The sequence below is a fragment of the Varanus komodoensis genome, unplaced genomic scaffold, assembly GCF_004798865.1.
Source record: "Varanus komodoensis strain SLA01 unplaced genomic scaffold, ASM479886v1 scaffold21, whole genome shotgun sequence".
NCBI lineage: Eukaryota > Metazoa > Chordata > Lepidosauria > Squamata > Varanidae > Varanus > Varanus komodoensis.
In genome coordinates this window covers 9,997,765-10,025,087 of record NW_025335589.1, presented here as the reverse complement: position 1 = coordinate 10,025,087, position 27,323 = coordinate 9,997,765, and the positions used below count along the sequence as shown (strand labels likewise).

The following is a 27,323-nucleotide window of genomic DNA, read 5'->3' as shown; positions in this document are numbered from 1 at the left end:
AAAAGTAATACATGGGGGTGGGCAACCATTGTTCTTTCACAGACAATCTTTTGCAGGCCGCATGATAATGGTACAGGTGAAGCAGCCTCTGATTGCCTACACCTGTAATAAATGGAACAGACATTTTTCTCCCTTTCATGAGATCAACCCAGGGTCATCCCATGAAGCCAATTGGTGAGAGGTTTTGGACAGATAAAAGGAAGTACTTCTTCACACAGCATATTGTTAAACTATGGGATTTGCTGCTGCAGGAAGTGGATGGATTTAAAAGGAGATAGGGCAGATTCATGAGGGAGGAGGCTATCGGTGGCTAGTGGCCTTGTTGGCTAAGTGCTACCTCCTTTACCACATGTGGCATGCCTGCATAAACCAGTTACTTGGGCAGGAACTGGTCTTGCACCCATCCTGCTTGAAGGATCCTGTGGGCAGCTGGTTTGCCACGGTGTGTACAGAGTACTGGACTAGATTGACCTTTGGTCTGATCCGGCATGGCTCTTCTCAGATTTACAATAGTTAGTTCTATATGTCATTCTGTACTTGAATACAATAAAATTGAGCTATAAATGCTCCTTTAAGCTCAACTGCAATCCTAAACACTCTTACTAAGAAATACACCACTACTGGGGATAATGGAACTTTTCAAAGCAAAAGAAATAATGAGTCAGTTAATGATATGAAGTTGCATACAGGTAAAAGAAACAGTTCTGAAGTGAGAAGCACATGCTTTTATTTCAAGGCAGAAAAAGAAACAGTATGCGACCCTTGGGATCAGGGCATTTGCATAAGTAGTCCCTCTTCACAGAATACCTTCCTAAGGAAAGTTTTGAGACAACCCCCAGTACTTTTTCTCCCCATTTAGGCATCTGGCCACGACACAATTTTTCTGAAAGACTTTAGCTGAGTTTTTCTTCAATCTTTGTTCCTTCATGATATTGATTTGTTTATATTTGGGTATTTTATATTTCTTATATGTTGGGTACAATGTATTTATTGTCTAATTCACTTCATAATGTCAAGATAAAAAGTTTTTTTAATTAAATAAATACATGTCATAGGGAAAATATGAAGAAACCACAAATACAAACTGTGTAGCTTATTTATTTATTTATTTGTTTGTTTGTTTGGGATATTTCTAACCTGTCCAATCACTATACATCTCTGGACAGCTTACAAACAAATTCAATAAATACAATAATATAAAAGATCATAAATATTCCAAACAATAATAAGACCAATAACCCACAACTGAAGTAAAACATAATTAAAATCAACATTAAAATACTGGGTATTTTACATATACTCATACAGCTGTATTGTTAGATGAGTAATAAAAAGGAATTTCTCATGGTACAACTGTAGGTAATACTTCTAGGCTAATAGGAAATACAAATATTTGGCAAATACATAATAATATGGGAATTGTGTGAACCGGCAGGTAATCCCTGCTCTGAAAAAATGTACTGTCTGAATAAATGTTTCATAGAATGAAAAATGACTTTTGTGTTTTGACTTATGTCTGTTATTTAAAAGAGGATTGGACAAATTCATGGAGGAGGAGCTCTCAATGGCTACTAGCCTTGCTGGCTATGTGCTGTCTCCATTATCAGAGATGGCATGCCTGCATACTCCAGTTGCTGGGCAGATGGAACTCTTGTACCCATCCTGTTGATGGATCCTGTGGACAGCTGGTTTGCCACTGTGCAAGCAGTGTACTGGACTGGATGGACCACTGGTCTGATCCAGCATGACTTTTCTTATGCTCCTGTCCAAAATACATCACTCCTAACCTTTTCCAGGTGGAACAGCAACAAAGAAGACCCTCTGGGGTACCCCCAAAGAGACATCCTCATGTGGCTAACTTTCTGGGAGTGGGATCTTGTTCAAAAAGGTACCTCTCAGGAAGAATGAGCCAACCTAGAAAGCCTGGCTTGAGCCACCTCAGAGCGAGCAGCATTGAGACGCTTGGCCTTGTGTTTAACAAACAACCAGCAAGGAGGGAGAGATAGAATTGGGACTGTGATGTGGAAAGAAAATTAAGTCGCAGCTTTGCTTTCTCCCCCTTCCCCCAGCCAACCACTGCAAGCCCAGTTGGAACTGGATTCTCTCCCATGCTTACTAATCTCAATGGGAGGGCAAATTAACTATAGTTTGACCCTCAGAAACACTTTCCATGCCCTGAGGCATTAATGACATGTTTATGGCTGAGTATGTATCCTTAAGAAAGCCTTGCCTCTTTTGCAGGAAGAGGAAAATACAAATACACAAAACATTTTTCCAAATCTTAATCTGAACCATTAGCAATAATGACAACCCTGGGGTCCTTAAACACAGCATATGTAGAGCAGGCCCAAAGCCCTCTGCTGACTGAAACAAAAGACAAGATGGTGCTCCTCCCATTCCCAGAGAAGCTAACCAGACTGGAATTTCAGTCTCGGTTTAACACTGGTAATGGGACAGCATCCTCCACTGCAGCAGATGGCAATTTGGTACCTAAGGACAGGCCATACAGTACATACAATATATTGTCCAACATATTGTTGCTACCCCCTGCCATGTCTGCTGCCTGAAGTCAGTTGGACCTGGGTATAAGCCATTTCATGGAATATTGTGTTCACTTTTTAGTTGTTCAAACTTTAGAAGCAGGTAACAACCAGGTGTTCCTCTTAAGACATCCATTATCTCATTGATGTTTTTCAGAGATTCGGGTTAGGTTTACTACAAATGATTACTGGAAGCGATTGCTCCATAGGGCCAATGTGTCCTTTCACCACTGTGTCCTACCCCACAAAGAGGACTTGAAGGATGGGGCTGTGGCCAAGAAATACATTTGTGCTAAAAAAGGAAGAATGGGAGCCAGCAAATCCTGGAAACGCCTCCACACAGCCCGGAAGCGGCCGCCCTCCCTTTGCACAGTCTCCTCCTATTTACAATGCTGCATCCACTCACCTAGTGCCGCCTGATCCCTTAAGCTGTCACTGTGCAGCTCAGAGAGCAAGATCAGGTCGTCGAAGTCGACAAAACCACATTGATTTAAGTGCTACCTTTTCAGTTTCTGGGAGCTCACAGAGCTATAGGCACAATGATACTAAAGTTCAATATCTGGCTGCCTCTTCTATCTATCCTGTTTTCAACTTGCAGTGCTGTAAGTGTAACCAGGCGGAGTAATGATTGGTTTAAACAATGGCTCAGGTAATCAACGAAGTAGCAAAATCATTGAAACTGCTCTCTCTTTCTCTTTTATTTAGTACGTTGCTACCCAGGAAAACTGCTGCATCTTGGATCAACGATTTGTAAGTCTAAATCCTTGCTATTCTTGTACTTCTTACTAATATGTTTATTTCTGGCAGATTATAGGCTATTGTAAAATTATACAATTGTTGTTTAAAATATAAAATTCCTTTTTAAATTCACAGCATGCAATATTTGAAGAGAGTTTATTGTCATTATTGTTTGAATTGTTTAGATGTCTACTGCAAATAAATTTATTTATTTACATGCTGCACTGTCTGCATATGTTGGAGACAACAAATGCTAATAGTAAATGCTTCTTATTACTTAATATGATTAAAAATCTTCCTTTTGTTTAGGGTAACTTTTGCCCTACCACATGTGGGATTGCAGATTTCTTGAATAATTATCAGCCTGCCATTGATCGAGAACTCCAGATACTTGAAAACAAGTTGCAGCAGATCTCCAACTCTTCAGATACAACAGAACAATTAATCCGAGAGATCCGACGAATCTATGTCCCAGGCCCATCAACTCAACCAAGTGAGAACACAAAGGCTACTACAGTACAATGCAGCCTCCTTTTGCTTCCCAGCTTACTCAGTATTGTATCATTCATGTTTCCTACATCTTTGTGCCTGTTCTACAGATGTGATGCCTGGCTATACTCAAAAATCCAGAGGACTCATAGAAGAAATCATCAGATATGAAAACAATATTATATCCTATGAAAATACATTGCAGTATGTATCTTCTACTATTAGTTCAGAAGCAGGCCATATTTGCATTATCTAGTTTTTCTAACAGACACTGTGTTGCTGTGCAAAAGAAAATGCCTATGTTCTTATAACTGTTTCAGCATAACAAAGACTACTTCCCTGTTTCAGGAAAGAATGAAGTGGTCTGCCAAGCTCCAGTTATAATCCTATGCATGCCTACTTGAGGAAATGGGGTTAGGGCCAAGTCAAACCAGCTGCTTCTTCTGCATCTAAAAGCACAGTTTATTAGATAAGCCCTTTTCAATGTGCTCTACTCCTGGAGGTAATGAACTATAGCTATTATCATCCCAGGTAGACAGAAGTGGAATAATGAGAGTTATAGTGCAACACCTCAGGAAAAGGGGAGTGCCAGGTTGAAGAAGGCTGCATTCAGCCTGGATTTGTAATCAAATAGAAGCAGTTTTACATAATATTTATTTGATACGCCGTCTTTCTACCAAAATGCATAACCTGTTGAGGTAAACAGCAAAATTGGTCAGAAAATAATATGTTTGCTTGTGATCTCATATTTTCCTCCAGTGAGCTCACAGTAATATACATGATTCTCCCACTCGTTTCATTTTATCTTCACAGCCCTGTTGTGAATAGATTGTTACTGTCCCAAACGCATCTTGTGAGCTTTGTACCAGTTTACTTTGCTCTTGCTGTTTGCATGTCTTCATTGTGTCCAGCGTGCTCATTCCTATAAGCATGTATGAACATAGACATAAGGTGGTCAGGTGACCTCCTTCGCAGAGGAGAGTTCTCTATTTGAAGAGCTAGCCAGTCCAGGACAAGCCAGAAGATAAAGAACAAAGCAGTATGGATCCTGAAATTGCACAATGCATAGTTAACCTTTAAACAGAAGGTGAAACAGGCACACGAATGTCCTGTTTCTTTAAATTTCTACATAAACTAAACAATCCTTTAGACATACACATTAACTTATAAAAATATTATGCAGAGATGCATTCTCTCTTTTTTGGTGGTGCAGTTCCACCTTTTTGGCAATGCATGCTTGGCAAACCTAGCACGGGTTGCTTTTAAAAGTCCATAGCCCTGCTCAGTCCTTCCCTCCATGTCTGTCCTGCATGCATGGAGAAGGGAAGGAGACTCCTCAGTGGCCTCCCCCAAAACCCTGTGCCTGGGGAACAGAGGAAAGGGAAGCCTTTTCCTCTGAATAGGGTAGGACAGGGTACATTACCACTTACCCCTCCATACAGTTGATCTTCATGTGGAAGAAAGGTGTGGGTACAGCAGTGTGTATCAAGTATTGTTCCAAGCTATACTGTGTTGTTGTTGTTGTTGTTTTAAATTTCCAGGGAGTTGACAGAAATTATACTGCAAAACAATAACAAGATCCAGATACTGAAGCAAAAGACAATGCAGCTTGAGACTCAATGCCAGAATCCATGTAAAGACACTGTTGAGATACAGGACTTAACTGGAAAGGGTAAGAGTAATTGGATAATGCCTCTATTATTTATTTATATTCACTATATAATTTTATATAATTAATAAACTATATAATTTCAAAATGGAGTTGTTCAACACAGCTAATGTAACAGACTACTTAAAATAATTATGATCAGTAAAAATGCAATTATGCCGCAAAATGACACAGTGCTAAAGCACTATGTGATCAACGCACAGCATAATCTAGCTAGCAGTAGATTCAAAAGCCCACTTCTGATGTACTGATTTGTGCGCCAACACCTCTGTGTGACTGTGCTTGTGTTGACTAACAAATAGCTTAACTTATAAAAATGAGAAGACTTTATAAGCAAAGTGTGAACATGTAAAGAGCTTTAAGGACTCTTTAGATGTTATAAAAAGCTTTGTCAGATAAAACATTTAAAATGTGTTTGGAATGCCACATGTGATGATTATCCATGTGTAATGTGGCATAAATATATCTTTCACAGTGACTGGGTTTGCATGAACATTTTACATAAATAAGCTAGTGTGGGTCACTGGCACCTGTTCCATGAGCCAGCCCCCACTCATCGGTCATCATGCCATCTCAACCTGGCAAGGGTGGGTTGTTTGGTGTGGTTAACAAACCAACTAGAACCCATGGACTATTGTAGGGTTGTAGGCAGATTCTTTAGCAAACCAACAACCCACCCACGCCAGGCTTGGACAATATGAGAACCTACAAGCAGAAGCTGAGTTACAAAATGGTTGTCCAAACCAAGTCACTTTATGCCAATGGTGTATATATACTAGGAAGAAAGCTACACCCATTCATGGTTTACAGGAGAGTTGCATGCAAGAAAACAGACATGTCAACACATATGGAGACTTTCATGAAATAAAAAAAAATCTATGTCCAAATTATTCTTTCATGGCATCAGAATAATTTTATCCAATAATTTTTGTATTGCATCCATTCTTTATTTAATAAAGACATACAAACACAAACTCAAATCAGTCAAAGAACCCTTATGATTAAATCAGGTTCTATGGAAGCCTGAACTTCTTCGTTCCAGTATAAAACAGAAGAGTTATTTACAAATCATCCTTCTCTGACTCTATTTGTACTAGTTAATTACATTGTATGGGAAATATTTCTGGGGTAGAATATTCTTAACATTTTCAGGGATTCTAGTGAAATACCATTAAGTACATTTTTTCCTCCTGATCATGCAGAGGTATCTCATTCTGTAGGTGTTTTGGCCCATAGGAGCAATGGATACCCACACAAACATGCACCAAACAAGTATTTACCCATTTGTCCCGAGTTCCTTATCTGATGTTGGGCCACAGCACAAACCCCAGGTTCAAAATATTCATTAGAGTGGTTTGCTTTAAATTGTTAGCAACCACAGTAATCAGAAACCACAACCTACTGTGGGCATATTCTTTTGTCTGGGCCTCAGTCATTATGATACGAAATAGACGGAATAGAGTTCCAAGACACTACTATGACTTTTGATGTAAGTACAGTATGAATGTAGCTTAATATATTTTGCTATGTATATTCTCCTATGCAAAGCACTTTGATATTAATGGTATTTGGTATTAGTTAAAAGTGCAATTTAGGTTCACTTTTAGAATAGCCACTGTTGTTTAGTGGGTAGAATTTGTTAGACCAAGGAAATCTGGCTTCAGATCTCTGCTCAGCCTAATATTCCCACAGGATTGTTTGTTTGTTTGTTTGGAGTGCTTGTATGCCACCCCATTCGCATAAGCCTTGGGGAGGCTTCCAACAAATAAATACAATATACAAATATACAAAATTGGAGACATCCTGGAGTTAGATAAAAACAATAAATAATTTAACAATCAATTAAAATAACATTTAAATAAAAAGGTTTTGGCCTGGCACCGAAAAGCAAATAATGACAGTGGCAGGCAGACCTCTCTGGGGAGTGCATTGTTGTGAAGAGGAGGGGCACACACCATGTCCTGAACACCTCAGGCAAAGGACAAAGTAAAGACATAACAAATACCCATTATAGTAAGGGCCTTTTTTAGTCTTGCTTACGTAGAAGAAGGATAAATTGGACTACAGCTAAGCTTCTGGCCATTTCTCCTCTGTGTCTCTTATAGATTGCCAAGACATTGCTAATAAAGGTGCCAGGCAGAGTGGACTCTACTTCATCAAACCTATGAAAGCCAAGGAGCAGTTCCTAGTCTATTGTGAAATTGATACTTTGGGCAATGGCTGGACAGTATTCCAAAGGGTAAGTAGCATGTCAACTGAATGTGTGGAATTCAATTGATGCATAGCATCATTGATGCATCATTGATGTATGCTGCATTGCAATCGTTCAACTTTAAGAAAGATATACTAACCCTGTTAATCTCCCTTCCCTTCTGTTCTTCTCCACAATTCATTATCAGAGACTTGATGGGAGTGAAGATTTTAACAAAAACTGGATCCAATACAAGGAAGGGTTTGGACACCTATCGCCAAATGATCAGACAGAATTCTGGTTGGGAAATGAAAAGATTCACTTAATAACCACCCAAACCACCATTCCATATGCATTGCGGATAGAACTGGAAGACTGGAGTGGCCAAACAAGGTATCCCATGAAGACCCTTTCTTTAGTAATAGGCCTCAGAGTTCTTTACCATCATAGTGTTGGTGGTTTGCCTGGGCATAGGAGAAATTGGTAATGGAAGCCAGGAGGATGGTGCCAGGAGGCTGTTGGGGGAAGAAAGAAAAGATAGATACAGGAGCTGTGGATTGGGGTATGTTTTCATTGGGATGAGACCCCACAACAGTCAGGACTGGATGCTTTCTGACTTTGTCACATGACATTGCTACACAACTCATAGACAGTATAGCTGCCAAACTCTAGCATTTTACCTGGTCAGTTCAGATGTCCATCTCCACTTTTATTTCTATCCTATTCTAGTTCATGAACCAAAATCTATAAATAGACTTGATTGATGTTGGCAAGGCAAAAGCCTCTTAGACTGTTATGCATTTTTCTCTCTGCCTGTGTCTAGTACACATTGTTTTTAGTCTTAAGAGCTGAGCATTGCTGGCTTGTTGGTTCAGCTTCTGCAATCTTCCTCTTGGTCTTTAGCTGCCCCCAAATCCTAGGGCTTCTCTCAGTTTTTAGCCTGGCCCACAAAACTATTTTTGTTCCTTAGGTTTCTTTCCATCAGACTGACTGTACTTCCCCTCACACAAGCAGGTCTGCAAATATTCTGACAACTCTGAACATTTATAAATAAAACTAACTCAGCAAACTGGCTTCACTGTGCTAGCAATATACAATTGGCTAAATTCAGACTGAATTAATCAAAATTTAGGCTCACTGAAGTTTACGGAGACTTGATTAGTTCTGGCAAAATTGTTTCACTGGTTTCAGTGGGCCTAAAGTATGATTTAGTTTGGATCCAACACAATATAAATAGCTGTTCTGATTCAAAAGAAGGCACATCAAACAACTAGTCTTAATTAAGAAGCTGTTAAAGGATCCGTACACATTTTGTGTATTCTGGCACTCCGTGGTGTTGAACGTATTTTGGGGATGGAATTCAACACCATAGATATTTGCTATAAAGCTAGAAATAAAAGCTGCAATGAATGAAAAGCCCCAACCACATAGGTGTGGCCAGTGTCCTCTGCTTGTTCATTTTATTCCATTGTATGAGTGAAAGGCCACTGATAGGCCCAGTATTTTCTTTTATAAGATTTGGTGGGAAAAGATAAGTTGGCAATTGAATACAGTCATTCTCCAGCACCACCTCCCAATGCCACGCTTTGAGGAAGAAACCCCCGGATTGGGCATTCAGGCCTGGGGACCCCTCTGAGGGAGCCATGGCCATCGGTCCATGCCTGGGGTGTGAGAAACAGGCAGTTGGCAGCACACAGGTTCCTGATCTGATGGCAGGACACTCTGCACCACTGCTGAGAACTTAACTCCATCGGTAGCATTAGTGGCCTTTTACCTTAGTTGCATGGCCAATGATGCCTGTACATTTTGTACTTTTTGAGTGAAGTGCTTTATTACATATTTTCTTGATGAAACTAACTTCAGCTGTTTAAGAGGGTAAGTGCAGATCAATGACCAAGCACACTTCTTTGAACACTTGTGTTCTGGGTAATAAACAGTATAAAAAGCATACACTTTTAAAATTGAGCATTTTAAACTGTTTTCTTTCCACAGCTATGCAGATTATGCCCACTTCAAAGTGGGAAGTGAAGAGGATAAGTACCGCCTGAGCTATGCTTTCTTTACTGGGGGTGATGCTGGGAATGCTTTTGATGGTTTTGACTTTGGAGATGATCCCAGTGACAAGTTCTTTACCTCCCACAATGGCATGCAGTTCAGCACACATGACAATGACAATGATCGGTTTGATGAAAATTGTGCTGAACAGGATGGATCTGGATGGTGGATGAACAGATGTCATGCTGCTCACCTCAATGGGAAATATTACAAAGGTAATCATATGAATCCATAATATCCTTTTGGTACTTCCAAATGATACTTTTATTGTGCAATCACCATACCTCACTCACCAAATTGTATGGTGATGTAAGAAGCAGTGGAAGAGATTTAAACAGATGCTCAATCAATGCAACTTAGAAGTGCTGTACTTTGTCTTCATTGTGCCCACAGTCTCTTCAGAATTCAAGGAATAAAGTACCTACTGTGCTGTGACACCAGATAGCCAAATATATGTAATTTCCTGTGATTTAAAGCTTGTATTAATATGTCTGAGAGCTCTTCAAATTGTAAAACTAAACATTAGAGACTAGAAATTCTAAAGGCTTAAAATCAGTTATGTACTGATTAATTGACTTGCATATATTACTTTTAAATATGTGTGCAAAAATTAAGCAGCTTCTGTAGTAAGGTGTTGTTTGCCTTTCAGGTGGTTCTTACAGTGCAAAGGATGCTGGAAATGACAATGGCATTATTTGGGCAACCTGGCGCTCGCGGTGGTATTCCATGAAAAAAACAACCATGAAAGTCATTCCCTTTAGCAGACTTTCAATAATCACAGGACAGCAAAGTGGAGGAGTAAAAGACCTTGGACACCGTGGAGATATTTAGAAAGGTAACAAATTCAGCTAAAATATTAAACCATTGAGTAATGTTCGAGCATTATGTCCTCAGAGTTGTCTGAGTAGATCACTGTCAGTTCCACATGAAAGTGGCAGGCTTCCTTGACTGGAACACTAGGGGTGATGGATTCAGGAGACAAGGCTCATTCAGGCAAGTGGTAGACACTGCTGAGACATAGAACGGGCAGGGGCAGAGGCAAAAGCGGAGTGAAGAACAGGCAAGGGTCAGATCCCAGCAAAGTCCTGGTAGGAACAGAGGTGAAGGCAAAGTCGGGAACAGGTGATGGTCTGGTATAATTAAAGGAAAAACAGAAACGGGTGAGTGTCAAGACACAGATGGTCATCTTGCAGGACTAGGCACAGCCACCAACTCTGGACTGCACAAAAGCCATTGTAAAGATGCATGTTGTGGTGGCAAAATTAAACACACCTCTTTTAAGTGTGTACCTGAAACACGTGAAATTTTTTGGCCACAAGATGCTGTAGTGTCCACTAGCTTAAGTTACTTTAAAGGACAATTAGATAAAATTCATGGGTAGAGTCCAAACACAGGAAACAATCTTAGGCATTTTAAAACAGAAATAAATTTTGCAGCTCTTGGTATTCTTCAGCCACCCATGCTGGCTGGGGAATGCTGAGAGCTGTGTGACTTGTTTTGGCTAAATATGAATAGGACTGTGCCCTTAATTGTACTTAGAAAGAACCTATTAAAATCAATGTACAATAATATGTCATGACTTAATCAAAAGTTCCCAGGTAGGCTCACACAGTAAAGCAGATTAAGAACAGGCTACAAACAATCAATACCATAATCAAACATTTTATAGCTAAAATTTCTGGGAAACAGAGAAACATCTGTGCCAAGTGCAGAAAAGGTAATACTGTGGGCAGCAGTTTCTTTTCGGAGGGTTTTCCTTTAATGAGGCACTGTGATGGAGAAGACTCTCTCTCTTTTAAATGGCTAATGCTATTTGGTAGGTGGTATCTGGAGGAAGACCCCAGCTGTGTATGCATGGGTGGGAAGAATGGGAGGGAAGTTCCTTCCACTGGGTTTCCCAGAATAATGGACTAGAGAAACATTGGGCCTCTTCCAGCAAGGTTTTTACATGTCATGCCATCCTATTTTTAACATACATAATGTAGTCTTTTCTTGAGCGAAAAATTACAGCAGTCCCTTTTCTCTTTGACTGTAGGTTGGAGAATTTTAAAAGGATTTTTTTGGGACAAGGATTCAACTAGAAAAGCCACAAAACTAAAATGGCGCAACTCTGAATTCACACCAACTTCTGTAGGATAGCATCTGCTGTTTGATCATTTCAGCTCATAGCTCACATTTTGGAATGTATTCCATATGCACAATTGCACAATTTTGCACTGGGTTGTAGAAAAGTGAATGGATCACCAGTGCAGTTTACCTGTTGAAAGCCTGAATCTTGACATTCTCTGGATTGTGTCTGTATGTAACAATGATATGGCAATTTCTACTTGTGGGTATACTGCATAGGCAAAAAATTGTTCTCAGTTAGAGCCACTGTTTCTAGTTACTTTGCAATATGTCTCCTCAACACAAATTTAAATAAATATGGACAAATAAAATGTGTCATGAATTGCTTCTGAGGTGCCACCTGCTCTGAAAGATTGAGAAGAACTTTGTAAAGGTTTACAACTGCCTAGAAATGACTGGTTTATACACATGTATATGTATTCCTATTTTATATGTCAACATCTAATGTCGTTCAGTTAAAGTTTCACCAAAAAACACCCTGCCATTACATTACCTGTAATTGCCATTTGTGGCATCCCATTTTTAACTTTGGAGCTAGACAACTGCAGCTTAAAAACCAGCACTGGTTTTCAATGAATGTACCAAGTGACCAGATATGCTAATTTAATAAACTCTCCTTACTCACTTCCTTCTTGCTATGAAACTGTTTATGGAGAAAATGACACCCCATCCATTCATATTGGGAGCTAAGACACTGTTCCATTCATCCATTGTCATTTATATTTTCTCTGTCTTTAAATGAAAGCGGGGCATTATGTGAACCATTTTTTAAGAGAATAAAATATAGTTGTATCAAACTCTTCACAGGGGATTCTAGCCTGAAATTAATTACCTACTTGTCACCAACTAATATTGGTTACTCTTAGTGAATGAATTGTCTCTAGTCAATTGTTACACACATATACTCACATACACCTGCTTGGACAGCTTATTTGCCCAGAAATACCTGCATCAAATATTGTAATGGGACATCATCTGAAATTATGATTCTGCATGCCCTTTTGAAAGCTGCATCTTAAGGCCGCCTGTACTAGTGCAGTACCCCCAGATGGTTTGAACTACAGCTTTTATTAACTCCAGCTTACATGGCCAACGGTCTGAGATAATGGGAGTTATAATTCAAAAGAAAAGGAGAGCACCAGGTTGAGGAAATCTGCCTTAAAGCTTTAATCTGGATAAAGTTAGCCATGCTTCAGTCCCACTGAAATTGATGGCTTAAAATGAATAAGGACTCATTCCACTGAATGTGTGATTTATTTCATCTAGACAGGAGACTCGTGACTTATATCATGTAATGCATCAGGAGTTTTGAAATGAAAAAATATACAAGATTATGCTAACTACAATTTTTCTGGGGAGGACTCCTGTACAACTGACAAAAACATAAAAGACAATGATTCCCCTATATTTTATATTTGCAGTAAAAGATTCACAGTAAAATTGTGAATCTGTCCAACAATACTTAAAGGCATAGGACAGAGATTTACCAGAAAAAAAGATGGCAACCCTCCAAATGACTGCATTATACTAAATTGTACAGAATGCCTCTAAGATCTTGCCAAATAACTACGGCATTATGGGTGTCCTCTCCAGTGTCTCGTTTAGATAGTACATTCTTGCTGTCTTGCCTGTTCAGGGAAAATGGGATCCATCTATTTCAGGAAAAGTGTGCTTAGTTATTGAGGTATCTGCTGCTAATCCTATGGGACATTGTACTCAGTAAACAATCCAAAGAATGGTAAATTAGGATAGACCCTTCCTGTGGCAGACACCATTTTGGATGGCGAGAACATGCAGAACACAGTGGTGACAGCCTTGAGACAACCCTGTGGCAAAGGGAAGCTGGCCCAGGCCAAATTTTTAATGCTTGCCAACTTGAAGAAAGTGAAGACAGTTGACAGCCTTACGTAGCTGAGGGCTCCTTGTTCCTGAGGCTTCATAGTTTGGGCTGGTGATCATTCACAAATCCGTCAAGAAACCAAGAGCATTCTTGGGTGTAAACCAAGGTTCTGATTTGAAGTGCAAACTAAAGAAACCTGAGTCCTCAAACTACAGCCCACGGGCTGGATCTGGCCCGCCATGCCCATTTAACCAGCCCACGCCAGAGAGTTTGCACTGGCCGCTTGTGTGCGGGCATGCGGCTTGCTCGCACAGAGATTGTTTTGAACTCACTTGGAGAAAATGCTGTCCGTGCGAGCAAGCCGCTGCCACACCCCACGCGCCCCCCCCGTCCTGTGCGCCCCCCCACCTCACTGCGCATGTGTGCACGCCCCGTCCCCTCACCAGCCCATGCCCCCCGCCGGCACTGCCTTGGCAGCCCGCGCCCACCGCCAGCACCATTCAACGGGCCCCCTGGTGAAAAAGTTTGAGGACCACTGCCTTAGAGGATGGCCAGGAACCTTAGGCACCGCAGCTAATTATGGTCCTTTGGGAGACCCAAGCCAACTTTCTTGGGTTCCTCTGGTCTCCACACCCTTTCTCTCAGCCACCAATTTTGAAATGATTTCCTGGCTTCTGTGCAGTTGTTTCCCCATTCTAAAAGACTAAGATGCCTCTGGTATGGCTTACTCGTAGTTACTAGCCCTGAACTTTAAAAGGCTGGTATTTTGATTTGGAAGCCCTTCTCTTTTGTTTTTAATCCCCCACACCATTAGAATGAGACACATTTTGGATATACCCTGTTTCCCCGAAAATAAGACCTAACTGGAAAATAAGCCCTAGCATGATTTTTCAGGATGCTCATAATATAAGCCATACCCCAAAAATAAGCCCCAGTTAAGGTCATCAGCCAGACAGACACATTTAGTATGTCCTTTGCAATACAATCCGAGGTTTGGAGAGTTATGATGATGTTCTAGAAGAATGACATGACTATATTTGAATAAATGTAGATTTTTGCACATGAATACATGAATAAACATAGATTGTTGTACATGAAAAAAAAAGACATCACCTGAAAATAAGCCCTAGTGTAGTGGTGGTGAACCTATGGCATGCGTGCCACAGCGGGCACACAGAGCCCTCTCTGTCGGCACGCGAGCAAAGTCGCACCAGCATCACCCCAGCAGCCGAACATCGGATAGCAGTGCACACAGGGGCCATGCGCATGCTCAGAAAGGAGTAAAGGGGCCATGTGATGACATCGCAAGCCGCGACACATTAGCTGCTAATTGTCCAAGCTTTTGCATGGCTGGTCAGTGCACTGCCAAGGATATATGTATATTTGCTTGGACTGGCTGTTTTCAGGTTTATTCCAGTGTTGGCACATTGTGATAAATAAGGGGGTTTTGGGTTGCAGTTTGGGCACTCGGTCTCTAAAAGGTTCACCATCACTGGGTTAGGGTTAGAAAAATGAGGTGTCCTGGCATGATTTTGATGGTCGGAATGTGTTTAGGATGGGCACAAATGTTGAGCTGTGCAGAAAAAGCTACTCAAGGAAGGCTTTTTCAAAATCGCCCTCTTTTCAATGGTATTTTACTCGTCTATTAGAGTTAGGGGTGTGCACCAGGGTAGGGGTAGGGTTAGAAAAACGAGGTGTCCTGGCATGATTGTGATGGTTGGAATGTGTTTAGAATGGGCAGAAATTATGAGCTGTGCAGAAAAAGCTACTCAAGGAAGGCTTTTTCAAAATCGCCCTCTTTTTAATGGAACTTTAGCCCTATAATAGGATTAAGGGTGTGCACCAGGGCAGGGTTAGGTCAGTGGTGGTAAACCTATGGCACGCGTGCCACAGTGGGCACGCAGAGCCCTGTCTGTTGGCACATGAGCCAAGTCGTCCCAGCATCACCCCAGCAGTTGAGCATTGGATAACAGCACACATAGAAACCATGCGCATGCTCGGGGATGAGTAGCGGCGCCACATGTTGACTTCTCATTCTGCAATTCATTAGCCGGTCAGTGCGCTGCCAAGGATGTGTGTGTGTGTGTGTGTGTGTGTGTGTATTTGCTTGGACAGGCTGTGAGCTCTTTTTCTAAACTAAAACCTCCTTTTTCAGGTTGGCACTTTGCATTAAATAAGTGGGGTTTGGGTTGCTGTTTGGGGCCCTTGGTCTCTAAAAGGTTCACCATCACTGCCCTAGTGCATCTTTTTGGGGAAACCTGGTACAACTAAAGAACAAGGAGCAACCTCAGGTCTGAGCTAAAGTCTGGTATGAAGTAGGGTGACTTGAGGGAAATACATAGCTAAATAATTTAAATCCCCTTGTATCTGTTGAGTCTTAATTCCTGTGTGGGGGCCAATAGGTGCTTTGAAATTATTGGTGTATATGTAAGTATATGTATAATCTTGGTATGCATCTATACAACTGCACATGATTGTACAATTTTGCACTAGGTTGTGAAAAGGCAAATGGCTCACTAGTGCAGTCCACCTGAATCCTGAAGTTCTTTGGATTACATCAATTGCAACTAACTAGGTAGCAATTCCGGGAAAGGCATTCATACACTATGCAAAGGAAGTGCTGGGTTTTAACTTGGCCACAACTTTACTGGTTACAGCTTAGAGTTTGACAGGACATGTGGAAGGATCCTTAATTAGGCAGCCCACTTGCTTTTCCATCTGTATTCTAACCTGTGAGCTGGGTGGCCTTTGAACAAGGAGAGGTTGTGCCAGAGCATAGATAGACTCTGCATGTTTACTCAGAAGTAAATCCCATTGATTTCAAAGGCCTTCACTCCCAAATAACTGAAAAGAATTGTAGCCCTTAAGTATAGCTGATTTTAGTTTGACTTCAGTGTTTTAGATCAAGGCATGAGGGTGTGTGTCTATCCTGAAAGCCTTCTTCAAACACATTTTAAAAACAGTATCAGTAAATAAAGGATAGGCCTGATCCAGTCAAAGCCACTCATTTCACCACTGATGATCAGAGAATTAGGTATGTGTTTAAATCTCTTCCACTTAAATGAATGGGACTTTCAGAAGTTTATGGCTGAACCAAGCAATTAAGAATGGGCATCAGGGCAGTCAGAAGAGTGTTTGCTTGGCTTGCATTGCTCTGCTTTAAGTAGGGATTGTTATTTCTGCCAAAACATAGAAAGTTACAAAAATGTAGTTAGCTGAAATCCCCTGAGTGCACCTCACATTTGGCCATTGTGGTAGCTGTGTTACCTGTAGCTGTGATGGCCTACTCTTTTGGGTTTCCCTACGCCACTTTCATCTATTTGCATAAAAGGTGATTGCGTATCAGAAACATGTTTTTCCAGGTGCTTTGCAGTTTTGTCATTTGTCTGGTATTTAATGAACAAAATGCAAATCCTTTCAAAATGTCCTTGATAAATGTGACCTATTACTGAAAAGTGACTTATTTTAAAGCAAGGGCATTCTAAACTAGAAAACAGCTTACTACATGAATTACTTTCCAATGGTTTGTTTAATATTTCTACTTAAAATTTTTCATTTAGGAAAGGCAACGCATCTTTTTAGGATGCATTCCTATGCATATTTATGCCTTTTTTCTGTGTACACATATATAGGACTGCATCTTAAATATACTATGCATTGGGATCCAAACTGCTGTACAACTAGTTTGGGATCTTGTAAGGCAGGGGTCCCCAACCCCCAGGCCACACAGTAGGAGGTGAGCGGCAGGCCAGTGAGTCAAGCTTCATTAGCATCACCGCTGGGGAGTGGCTGCAAATACAGATTATGTTTAGGGCCTTTTGAGTCTTGGGCCTCAAATGGAGGAGGGAGCAGCAGCAGTGGATGGAACAGCCACGGTGGCAGTGGCGGCGGCGGCAGTGGCAGAAGAGCCAAGTAGCAAGTGGCATAGAGAAGCCAGGAAGAGCATGTGCGAACAGTGAGGAAACTGGAAAGCAGGTCAGGGCTGGGCTGCAGGTTTGCAGGTCAGAGGGAGGCTCCCACTGATTCTACATTATGATGAGTTTTATAATTATTTCATTATATATTACAATGTAATAATAATGGGAATAAAGTGCACAACAATTGTAATGCATTTGAATCATCCCAAAACCATCCCTACCCCTGGTTCATGGAAAAATTGTCTTCCATGAAACTGGTCCCTGGTGCCAAAAAGGATGCAGACTGCTGTTGTAAGGAGGTTTATATGCATGCTCTTAGAAGCATAGGAAGATTCCTGTTGGAGCAGACCAGATGTCCATCTGATTTAGCATCCTGTTCCTCACATTGGTTACATACATGCTTTTGCGCTCATGTTCTATTTGTGGGTTTCCCAGAGGCAACTGGTTAACCACTGTCTGAATGTAATGCTAGACAGGATAAGCTTTGGCTCTGATCCAGAACAACTCCTTTCATGCCCTGTAATGGTACAAAGTCCTATTAGTCACACCATTTCCCAGCCAGTATGGTTGGCAGTGACATGCTGGCACTTGTAGGGCAGATTTTCCTGTCCGGAAATGTGTAGGATTGCACCTCAAGACATTTTAAATAATAAGATAAAGAAAGGGTGGGGAAATACAAAAGGCTTACCAGTTGATGATGAGTATTTCTAAGAAACCGATGCTTCGCTCTTACGCTAGTTTACTTTTGCAATGAGAATGCTCTTAGAAAAGTTCTTAACTGCTGACTTTGAAATAGTGGCAAGGAATAGTGGCAAGCGAGGGCTAGTGGGAGCTGCAAGGGCTAAAACATCAGGGTGGCCTCCTATTTGCCACCTCTGCTTTAAACTATCTAACAGCTGTTCACTCTTAGGTGTGCAGCTACTGTTTAAGCAGGAGAAAATAGGTTGCATGGTGGAGGTGTTCTCTAGTGATGGAGAGAGGTGACTTCACAATAGCAGAGCACACAGTCACAAAACACATAAGAAATGAAGGAGAAACGGGCAGGGAATCCATGTTCACTAGTTCCTGCACGATTTGCCAATGGCAACTAAACTGGTAGTCTTGATATCCACAAAGAGATCACTATACCCTGCAACAAATATGATTAACAACTGGGTAAATGACTGTTTCCGTGATACACAAGTAGTGTGATAGCTGTGGCCATTTCCTGTACCATTTGTGGAAGAAATGGAACTTAATTCTGTATTTAAATTATCCAAGTAGGTAGGTTTCATAAACATGCAAACCAGTCTTTGCAGAAGAGGGGACTGAAACTGACAGGCTAGTGTCTCTCCTCAAAGGCAAGTGTCTCTCCCCACAAAGAAAGGTTTCATGTTTATCTACTTTTCCAGGAGGAAATAGGTAGAAACCTATCCAATGACTGTGAAATGCAAACTACAATAATCGCAGATGCACCAATTAAAAAACACTTATTATATCTGCATGCTTTGATGGTGGTTTACAACAGGCATGGACTCCATCTTGCATTGAAACAAAATGTGAACTATAACAGACACAGACTATATCATAGATTGCTGCAGGTAAGGATTCGCACCTTCTCAGATCCATAACTGAAGAACAAGAAGCTCCTTTAGGTGTGAACTGAAGTTGTGATCTGAAGTAAGATCACTTGAGAGAATAGATAGCTAACTAAGGAGGCCCCCCAGCTGTCACCTTAGAGACAAGAACCCGCTCCACTTACGGTGGGTAGAGGTAAGCTTATTTCCTCAACTGTTATTGATCAGAAATGGTTGCAATAAACTTGGAGCTGTTTATTTAAATCAATGGCTGTCTTTAGTCCTGCTTGGGGGCCAATAAACATGTTGTTAGCAACTTTCGTGTGATTTTCCAAATTGCAATACAACAGACTGTGGGCTCGCAACCCTGCGTCCTTGGTAATTAACAAAGAAATGGCATTTCTGCAGTGCAAGGAATGCCAGTGACAAAGCATGTACATTTAGCAGAGGTTGTGTGGCTTTTCTCTCCATTGTTTATCTATACATGATTCATTCCAAACATAACCCAATACGTTTCTTGGAATATGATGGGTCATCCACCCAAATGTATCCTGCATGTTTGCTGGTATTGTGCAAACAGATGTCTAGCAAACAAACTTCAGAACTTGTGCAATAGGTCCTGGGTCAGCAACCTCCTGTTTGACTCTTCAAACAGGAGGAAGGCTAATAATTAATTTGGATTGAGGGAAGAAACACAAGAATACAGCTTAAATTCAACCCAATACCTAAGTGAAAGGCATCCTTCAGTGTCACATCTGCACCTTTCTGAAGATGTTTCAGATTCGAGTCTTCTGTCTACTGCTGTGCTTCAGCATCACCCAGGTATGAGTTTGCTTCCTCTGCTTCTGAGCTTTGTTTCTTCCAATGTGTATCTCCGTAGGAATATATTTCAATTAAATCAATGGCTAAAATCAACCTACTGCTACTAATAAAATGAAACTTAGGCATGGGCTTTCTACTTCAAAGGCTGGAATTGGGGAGGAGTGATTCTTGGGCAGCAAGAAACATATCGCTTCCTAGTTTTCATATGGCAAGTAGAGAGAGTATTCGAGCATGCCATGAAACTTGTAATTGTATACAGAATTGTATATAATTGTATATTGTAAACTGATTATTTGTATAAAGAAGTATTTGAAAAATCTATATAACCTAGGGCTCTGCGTTGTTTTTAATTTAAATCCAATTTACACTCATGTTGCAATAAAACTGACTGTACAATTTGACTATTTAGAAATAAACTCCACTGAATTATTAGGATGTATTCCCAAGTACTTGCAACTTTAATTATGTTAACCGTAAGCAGTCTGAGACCAGAAACACTAAGATTAATGTTTAGAATGAAGGTGAACAAAGGTGCTACTAATGTATAAAACAAAATGCTTCCTATGTTCCTTCTTGCAGAACAAATTCAGACCAAGAATAAACTTTTCTCCAGTTTCTAAACTGAGAAGCTATGCCAGTGGAACAAGAGCATACAGCACATGCCTTGTTCAGTCAGCCAACTATATCAGAGTTCTTCATGTTTGTTCTTTTATCCTACATGTAATGATTAAAGAAGCAATGCATACAATACTATCAAACTTATCAATTTTAACTTAATAGCCCACACTAGTTTTGTTTCCAATGACCTGATAGCTGGAAACATGACTATATGTGGTCATAATCTGCATCAGAAACTTTATGCGGTGATAAAGCTTTGGGATTAAAAAAAAACAACTAAATACAATTGAAATAGTTTGAATTAATTCCCAGCAGTTAACCCTATGTAGATTAATTCATGATAACTTATGAAAACATTTGTGAATACTCTCTTCAGTGTTTAGGCAGAGATTGAATATTTCATCTGAAAAAGAAGTGCTTTGTAAAAAAAAAAAAAAAACGGGGAGGGAAGAAAGGAAGGAAAAAGAAAAACTCTTTTAAATTCTGTTATTATTGCTTTGTGTGGGCATGATAGCCTCATTAAGTTGCTAGCTTCAAAGCAGAATAATAGTGTTGTTCATTGTTCAGTACCACTTTCCCTTAAATAGCTAATACTGAGCAAGGACTTCAAGTTTGTCCACCTTCTTTGCACAATGAAACTTTAGTGACAAACTTTAGTGACAAAAATGGCATCTTGAAGACTTACACTTTTGGAATGCTGATAACTAACCAAACTTGGCAGATGCATAGGACGACTTGAAAAGTCAAATCCAAATTCCCTGGCCCACTGCAAAAAAACCCCCAGTATTCCGTCTGCATGTAAAAGACAAAACAAAAGTCCCGTGCTCAATTGTATGAGCTACTTTAGCACTAGGACTACAACATGTTGCATCCAGAGAAATTTAATGACAGATAAGTCCCACTGAAATATGTGGGATTTAAGTCAGTCATGACCAAATGCTCTCATTAATTACCTACACTCAGATAGGGCCTAAGTGTAAATAACTGGGCAGAGTGTTCTAAAGCTGGAGCTTCTAGTGAGGGGCACTGGGGCATGCTAGGAGTTGAGACTTTTTTCTGTCTAAACATACATAGGATTTTGCCTTAAGGTTGTATTCATATCAATGCATATGACTACACTGTATTTCAAGTTAAACAGGCCTTTAGAAGCAATCCAAATTTCTTCATGTAATTGAGAGGAAAGTACAATCTAGAGGCTGGATGTTGGCAAACAGAATGACATTTCAGCATTCTTCATTTTATTATTTCATTTTAAAGATACTTATATCATTGCAAAGCACCTAACATGTTGCAGTTAAGCATTCTGATATTTACTAAACCAGAAAAGCAAATGTGCAAAGGGTCTCATGAACATACATGGGAGTGTCACTACAGAATTTTAATTTAATGAAAATATTCTGATGAAATAATTGCAAGTAAATATCTAAACCTGGGTGATTATGTTTCAGTAAATTCTAGGAGTTAGCAGTAGCAGGAGCCCGGTGGTTGTCTTTAGCAGATTACTGTGAGACTAACTCATCCTTCATTTTGACATGTGTCTCCCCTACCCTACTTTTACATGACAGCAAGCAGAAACAGAACCCACCTTTGAAGAACAAGGAGGAGTAGCTCGTGGTCCTAGAGTGGTGGAGCATAAATCTCAGGCTGGTTGCAAACAAGAAAAGGCTTGGCCAATATGCACTGATGAAGACTGGGTAAGCCAATAACCTAGGGATGAAGCCCCTCAGGCTCACAGGCCATATGTAGCTCTCTGGGAGTCGCAACACCAGAGGTCATCAAATGGCCATGCCTTCTTTTCCTACCCCATCTCTTTTCCTTAACCTCTGATCATTGGTGGTTTCGAAGCTGATATTTTGGCCTTGCCTCATTTTGCCTTTGACTGCAGTCTGCAAGAGATTCTCTAAATGGAAGTTGTCCCTTGTCTGAAAGACATTCAGATCTGTAGTCGCACACAATGAAAGTGCCTGAAATATACCAATCACACCTTTGCATATGCACCACTGTGCAGCTACAAAGTCGTAGCTGTGATACAATAACTATGGATGACATCAGTTTAATCCAGCAAACTGTTCATTATTCAGTAATTGCCATTCCAGGTTTCCTGGAATTTGTAGATTAAATTTGTAGATAGAAAGACTATCATTTTTAATTTAAATATCATTTTAACTTTTAAACCCCACACATCTATGATTAATAATGTCAATGATAGTCAAGTCAATTCAAAATGTAATTCTACACACATGTACCTAAATCGTGTTGAACACAGTTGTATTTGTTTCTGACACAGAAAGGTTCATAGCCTAGAACCTTAGCTATCAGATCATTGCTAACTATGGACCAGTGCCACCTAACCAATGAAAAACTCCCTTTGGAATTCTATTATTCATGGAAGGGGTTTACACATTCATGTTGATCAGTTCCCAAAAAGTCTGTTGTCAGAAGCGAGAGCCAAGCAGATGCACCAAGACTTTAACAGAAGAGCAAGTTTTATTCCTGCTACAACACACACAGCTTGTAACAGCTTTTTCCAACCAGGAGCTCTCCAGAAGTGTTGGACTAAACTTCTGACTATTGGTTATGCTAGAATAGGTTGATGAGATTTATTGTCCCATATCTAAAGAGCACCAGGAGAAAGAGTGGGATAAAACATGAAGGCTTATTAAACAAGAGACAGGTATTTCTATTGATTTTTCTTGTTTGTTCTGTATTTTAGGGCACCAAATGTCCCTCAGGATGCAGGATGCAAGGACTGATCCATGAAATGGATCAAGACTTTACTGACAGGATTGCCAAAATTAAGAAACTACTCTCAGACAATCAAGAAAGCTACAAGTCATCAAATATTCTGAAACAGGAAATCACTACCATTTTGGAAAGAAATTTGGTTGATGAACAACGTAAGTTTCATTTCTAGAAGTCTATTGTCCTCTAACTGCTAAAGAACCCAAAACTATGACTATTCATTGCACCCTTATTATATAAGATCAGTTGCATTTAATAAGTCAGACAGATTCCTCAGTGTAATGTCAGGGCTGTATTAAGTATCATAAGATAATTTGATGAAGGCCCTCATTGTCCAGTCTGCAACATTCCTCTCAACCTCCTCCCATATTACAATATTTATCTGCATTAACGATTTTGCTTGAACACCTTGAAGAAACTTCTTTCCTCTAGTGTGATCTTGTTCCATTTCCTCTTTCCAAAAGAAGACTATTTGGTACACTTTCAAATCTACTCTTAACGTAATTTTGAGGACACATTCTGCCCCACAACTGAATCAAAATTCCTTTTCTGTCAGTACTCTCCAGAATAAAGATTCACTTATTCCATTAGTTCAGAGATGGGTAATTTGTGGCCCTGAGGATATTTTAGCCTAATCCCAATTTGGAGTCACAGCTGCCTTTTGTAAATTAAAAAAGAAAAGAAAGGAAGACTTTGTGGAACCCCAAGCATGGGATTGGAACATACCAGTGAAGTTTTGCCTAAAATGAGTTTCTGCTAATCATCCCTGCCCCCACCCATTATTGTACACATGTATATCTTTAAATGCCAAATAAGTAGTTTAGATCAATGATGGAGAAAAACCTGTGAAAATGATGGCTTCTACTCTCCCTTGGTTTCAGGGTTAGATGAGAGCTATGGGCAAACAACTGATGATTTGAGAAGGAGAATTGTGACACTGAAACAGAGAGTCGTCAACCATGTAAACAGGATTAAATCCATGCAAAGCACTATCGAGAATCAAGTTGGAGAGATTAAACGTTTAGAGGTGAGTTTCATCATTTTGTTGACTTCCAAAATTGATTTAAATTAAAGCTGATTTATGATAGATTTCTTCTTTTGCACCTAACCAAATATTATCCCCTTATCACTCCAATTCATCAAGCCATATCTCCCAAGAAATGAGGAAACAAGACATTTTCAGAAACTTTTGTGCCATTATAGTCATTCTATTATTTTTTGAGGTGGAGACAAACTTACTGTTGCAAATGAATCAGTAGGTGGTGCCCCTTCTTTCTTTTACAAGCTTCTTCTCCAACCTGGCGAGCACTAGATGTTTGGGATTTCAGTTTCCATCAGCTCCCACCAGCAAGACCAATGGTCAGGACTGGAGGGTGATATAGTCAAAAATAAATGGAGAGCAGCAGGTTGGAAAAGGCTGCCCTAAATCCTTTGAAGAAGCAGTGGAGCTGCCACCAATAGTAGCCCAGCAGAATTGTTCAGTTAGACATGCCTAACCATTACAGAGAAAACTACTTTAGGAAATTTAGAAATTAAAATATACACATCTATACAATGTTTTCTATTGATCTCTGCCTAGGTGGACATTGATATTAAACTACGTGGCTGTAAAGGATCTTGTGCTCGAGTTCCCAACTACAACGTGGACATGGGGAGCTATGACACAATACAGAAGCAACTTGTACAAACTAAAAGCATCAACATTCAATCGGAATTGGAAAGTAAACCCTTAAAAGTGCTGAAAATAAGACCACTGAAGGACTCTGTTCCTAGCCACTTTAAAACTGGTCCTCTGTCACAACAAGAAGCCCGTGTGCTTGATTATATAAAAGTGATGGAAGTAGTAGTGGAAGATTCTGGGTTGGAGTCCAGAGGCTCCCCAGTTGTTGTGTCCAGACCAGAAACAGCTGGGCAACCTCACACTGGCAAGCTAGTCACTACTACTACTACCGATGAAGGGGGTAGCTCTGACATAAGAATAGTCAGACCTGGTACGCATACCCTAACGTGCATCAAAACAATTACCAAAAAGGTTATCCAAGGCCCAGATGGTACGAGAGAAGAGATTGCCGAACACTATAGAACTCCCGAAGGTGGAGAATGTTCCCACACCGGAGACTTTGAAAAAGGAGCAGGTGGCTCCACCTACTATAGCAAACTGACCACTGGTGGTAGTGCTGTTGGTGGTAATGTTGGTGGAGGAGGAAGTGGCTTACCTGACTTGTCTTCTCTGCACCCAGATGCAAAAGAATTTTTTAGCTCAGCTTCTGGAGGCAGAGTCCATACTCTCGAAACACACCATAGCACAGGAACAGTTGGAAGACCAGACTTCTCTGACCTAGGTGAAGGAGAAGAAGAGGACTTGTCGAGGTTTGACCATTCTTCCCCTGTATTTGAGCCTATGGCAAGTGGAGGCTCAACGCATTCCAAGACAGCTGTTTCCGGCGGCTCGACCTATTCCAGGACAGTCGTGTCTGGCAGCAGTAGTAGTAGTGCCTTCAACAAAGGGGGCTCTACTTTTGAGACCAAGTCAATCAAAATCCCACTATTACAGGGGGAGCTAGAAGGGGTGCTACATGATCAGAGTGGAGAGGATAACCCTGATTTTCGGGCACGCAGCTCGAACACGGGAGGAGTGAAGCAGGGGGAAAGCTCCATCAGGACAGGTACCCATATATTTAATGGAAAATACTTGTTGAGGGAACAGAAGTGAATTTTGCAACCAAACTGACACACAAGCTACATCATTACTGCAGTTGTTATTGTTTAAGCCTTTAGAGCAATGTGTCTGTTTGTTGCTGTGTGGGGGATGAGATCATACCACAAGTAAATGAATAGCAAGGCGGTCGTATAGAGAATGCCATCAGTAATTCAGTATGCATGTAAGTGATCATTTTGGGGTGGTTGGGAGTGAGGGGGGAGTGCAATGTGACTTTCTGCTTTAGCACAAAATTCAGTAATTCACTTGGCTTCGGCATGATAATGGTTACTGTTTGGATTCCTGTGACCTTGTAATAAAAACTTAACTGAAAACTTGTCAACCCGATCAACTTTGTTTTTTTAGACTGTGAGGATATCCGCCAAAAACACACTTCTGGTACTCGAAGTGGTCTTTTCAAAATCAAGCCAGCAGGATCCTCTAAGGGTTTTTCAGTTTATTGCGACCAAGAGACCACTTTGGGAGGATGGCTTCTGATCCAACAGAGATTGGATGGGTCATTGAATTTTAACCGGACCTGGGACGACTACAAGAAAGGTTTTGGTAATGTGGATGGCAAAGGAAAAGGAGAGTTCTGGTTGGGCAATGAAAATCTTCATATGTTGACCCAGAAGGACTCTGTCCTTCGGGTTGAATTAGAGGACTGGGAAGGGAATGAAGCTTATGCAGAATATAATGTGCAGATAGGCTCTGAATCAGAAGGTTATAAGCTCATCATCTCAAATTATGAAGGGACTGCTGGGGATGCTTTGATCAAAGGCTCAGAGGAAGGTGGTAGTCAATACACAGCTCACGCTAATATGACATTCAGTACATTTGACAGAGACAGTGATCAGTGGGAGGAGAACTGTGCTGAGATGTATGGGGGTGGATGGTGGTACAACAACTGCCAAGCCGCTAATCTCAATGGGATGTACCATTCAGGAGGTCAGTATGACCCAAGGAACAATGTTCCATATGAGATTGAAAATGGGGTGATTTGGGTACCCTTCAGGCCATCAGATTATTCTCTGAAAACAGTTAGAATGAAAATTCGGCCTGTAGAGACAGAATAGATCCCAAAACAAAGACCCCCCCCTTACAAAAAACCCCCCAACCTTCCAAAAGAATATATTCCTCAACATTCTGTTTTGTGTGTGTGTCATTTTTACCTAAAGCAACTGAGAGAAATCTGCCTGTTTAAATTAAATAAACAATTCTAATTGAAAAAAATATGTGTTTAATTTATTTACAGAAATCATTAATAAGTATCTGTCAATGTCTGATGGAAGTGTTTCTCAAAGTATATCTGTCTTTCTGC

The 27,323-nt window shown here is 40.5% G+C and overlaps 2 protein-coding genes across 2 annotated transcripts; both read left to right on the top strand.

Moving 5' to 3' along the window:
* The first annotated feature begins 2,944 nt into the window (after positions 1 to 2,944).
* On the top strand, positions 2,945 to 12,606 carry FGG (fibrinogen gamma chain). The gene is made up of 10 exons (XM_044430923.1): positions 2,945 to 3,142; positions 3,246 to 3,290; positions 3,588 to 3,771; positions 3,878 to 3,971; positions 5,309 to 5,439; positions 7,542 to 7,675; positions 7,836 to 8,020; positions 9,620 to 9,897; positions 10,332 to 10,517; positions 11,718 to 12,606. The coding sequence occupies exons 1-9, from the start codon at positions 3,080 to 3,082 to the stop codon at positions 10,511 to 10,513; spliced, it is 1,296 nt and encodes a 431-aa protein (XP_044286858.1). The 5' UTR covers positions 2,945 to 3,079; the 3' UTR covers positions 10,514 to 10,517; positions 11,718 to 12,606.
* A 7,229-nt stretch (positions 12,607 to 19,835) lies between these two features.
* Positions 19,836 to 27,235, top strand: FGA (fibrinogen alpha chain). The gene is made up of 6 exons (XM_044430827.1): positions 19,836 to 19,944; positions 22,128 to 22,256; positions 23,276 to 23,459; positions 24,186 to 24,331; positions 24,884 to 25,970; positions 26,369 to 27,235. The coding sequence occupies exons 1-6, from the start codon at positions 19,894 to 19,896 to the stop codon at positions 27,076 to 27,078; spliced, it is 2,307 nt and encodes a 768-aa protein (XP_044286762.1). The 5' UTR covers positions 19,836 to 19,893; the 3' UTR covers positions 27,079 to 27,235.
* The last annotated feature ends 88 nt before the right edge of the window (positions 27,236 to 27,323 follow it).

Bases quoted from the DNA above. Each gene is read 5' to 3' on its own strand.
- FGA (XM_044430827.1), top strand. From the start codon at position 19,894: ATGTTTCAGATTCGAGTCTTCTGTCTACTGCTGTGCTTCAGCATCACC. The intron at 22,257-23,275 runs GTAAGCCAATAA...TCTGTATTTTAG, and splicing joins TATGCACTGATGAAGACTGG to GGCACCAAATGTCCCTCAGG. The intron at 24,332-24,883 runs GTGAGTTTCATC...ATCTCTGCCTAG, and splicing joins GAGAGATTAAACGTTTAGAG to GTGGACATTGATATTAAACT.
- FGG (XM_044430923.1), top strand. From the start codon at position 3,080: ATGATACTAAAGTTCAATATCTGGCTGCCTCTTCTATCTATCCTGTTT. The intron at 5,440-7,541 runs GTAAGAGTAATT...TGTCTCTTATAG, and splicing joins ACAGGACTTAACTGGAAAGG to ATTGCCAAGACATTGCTAAT. The intron at 9,898-10,331 runs GTAATCATATGA...TTTGCCTTTCAG, and splicing joins CAATGGGAAATATTACAAAG to GTGGTTCTTACAGTGCAAAG.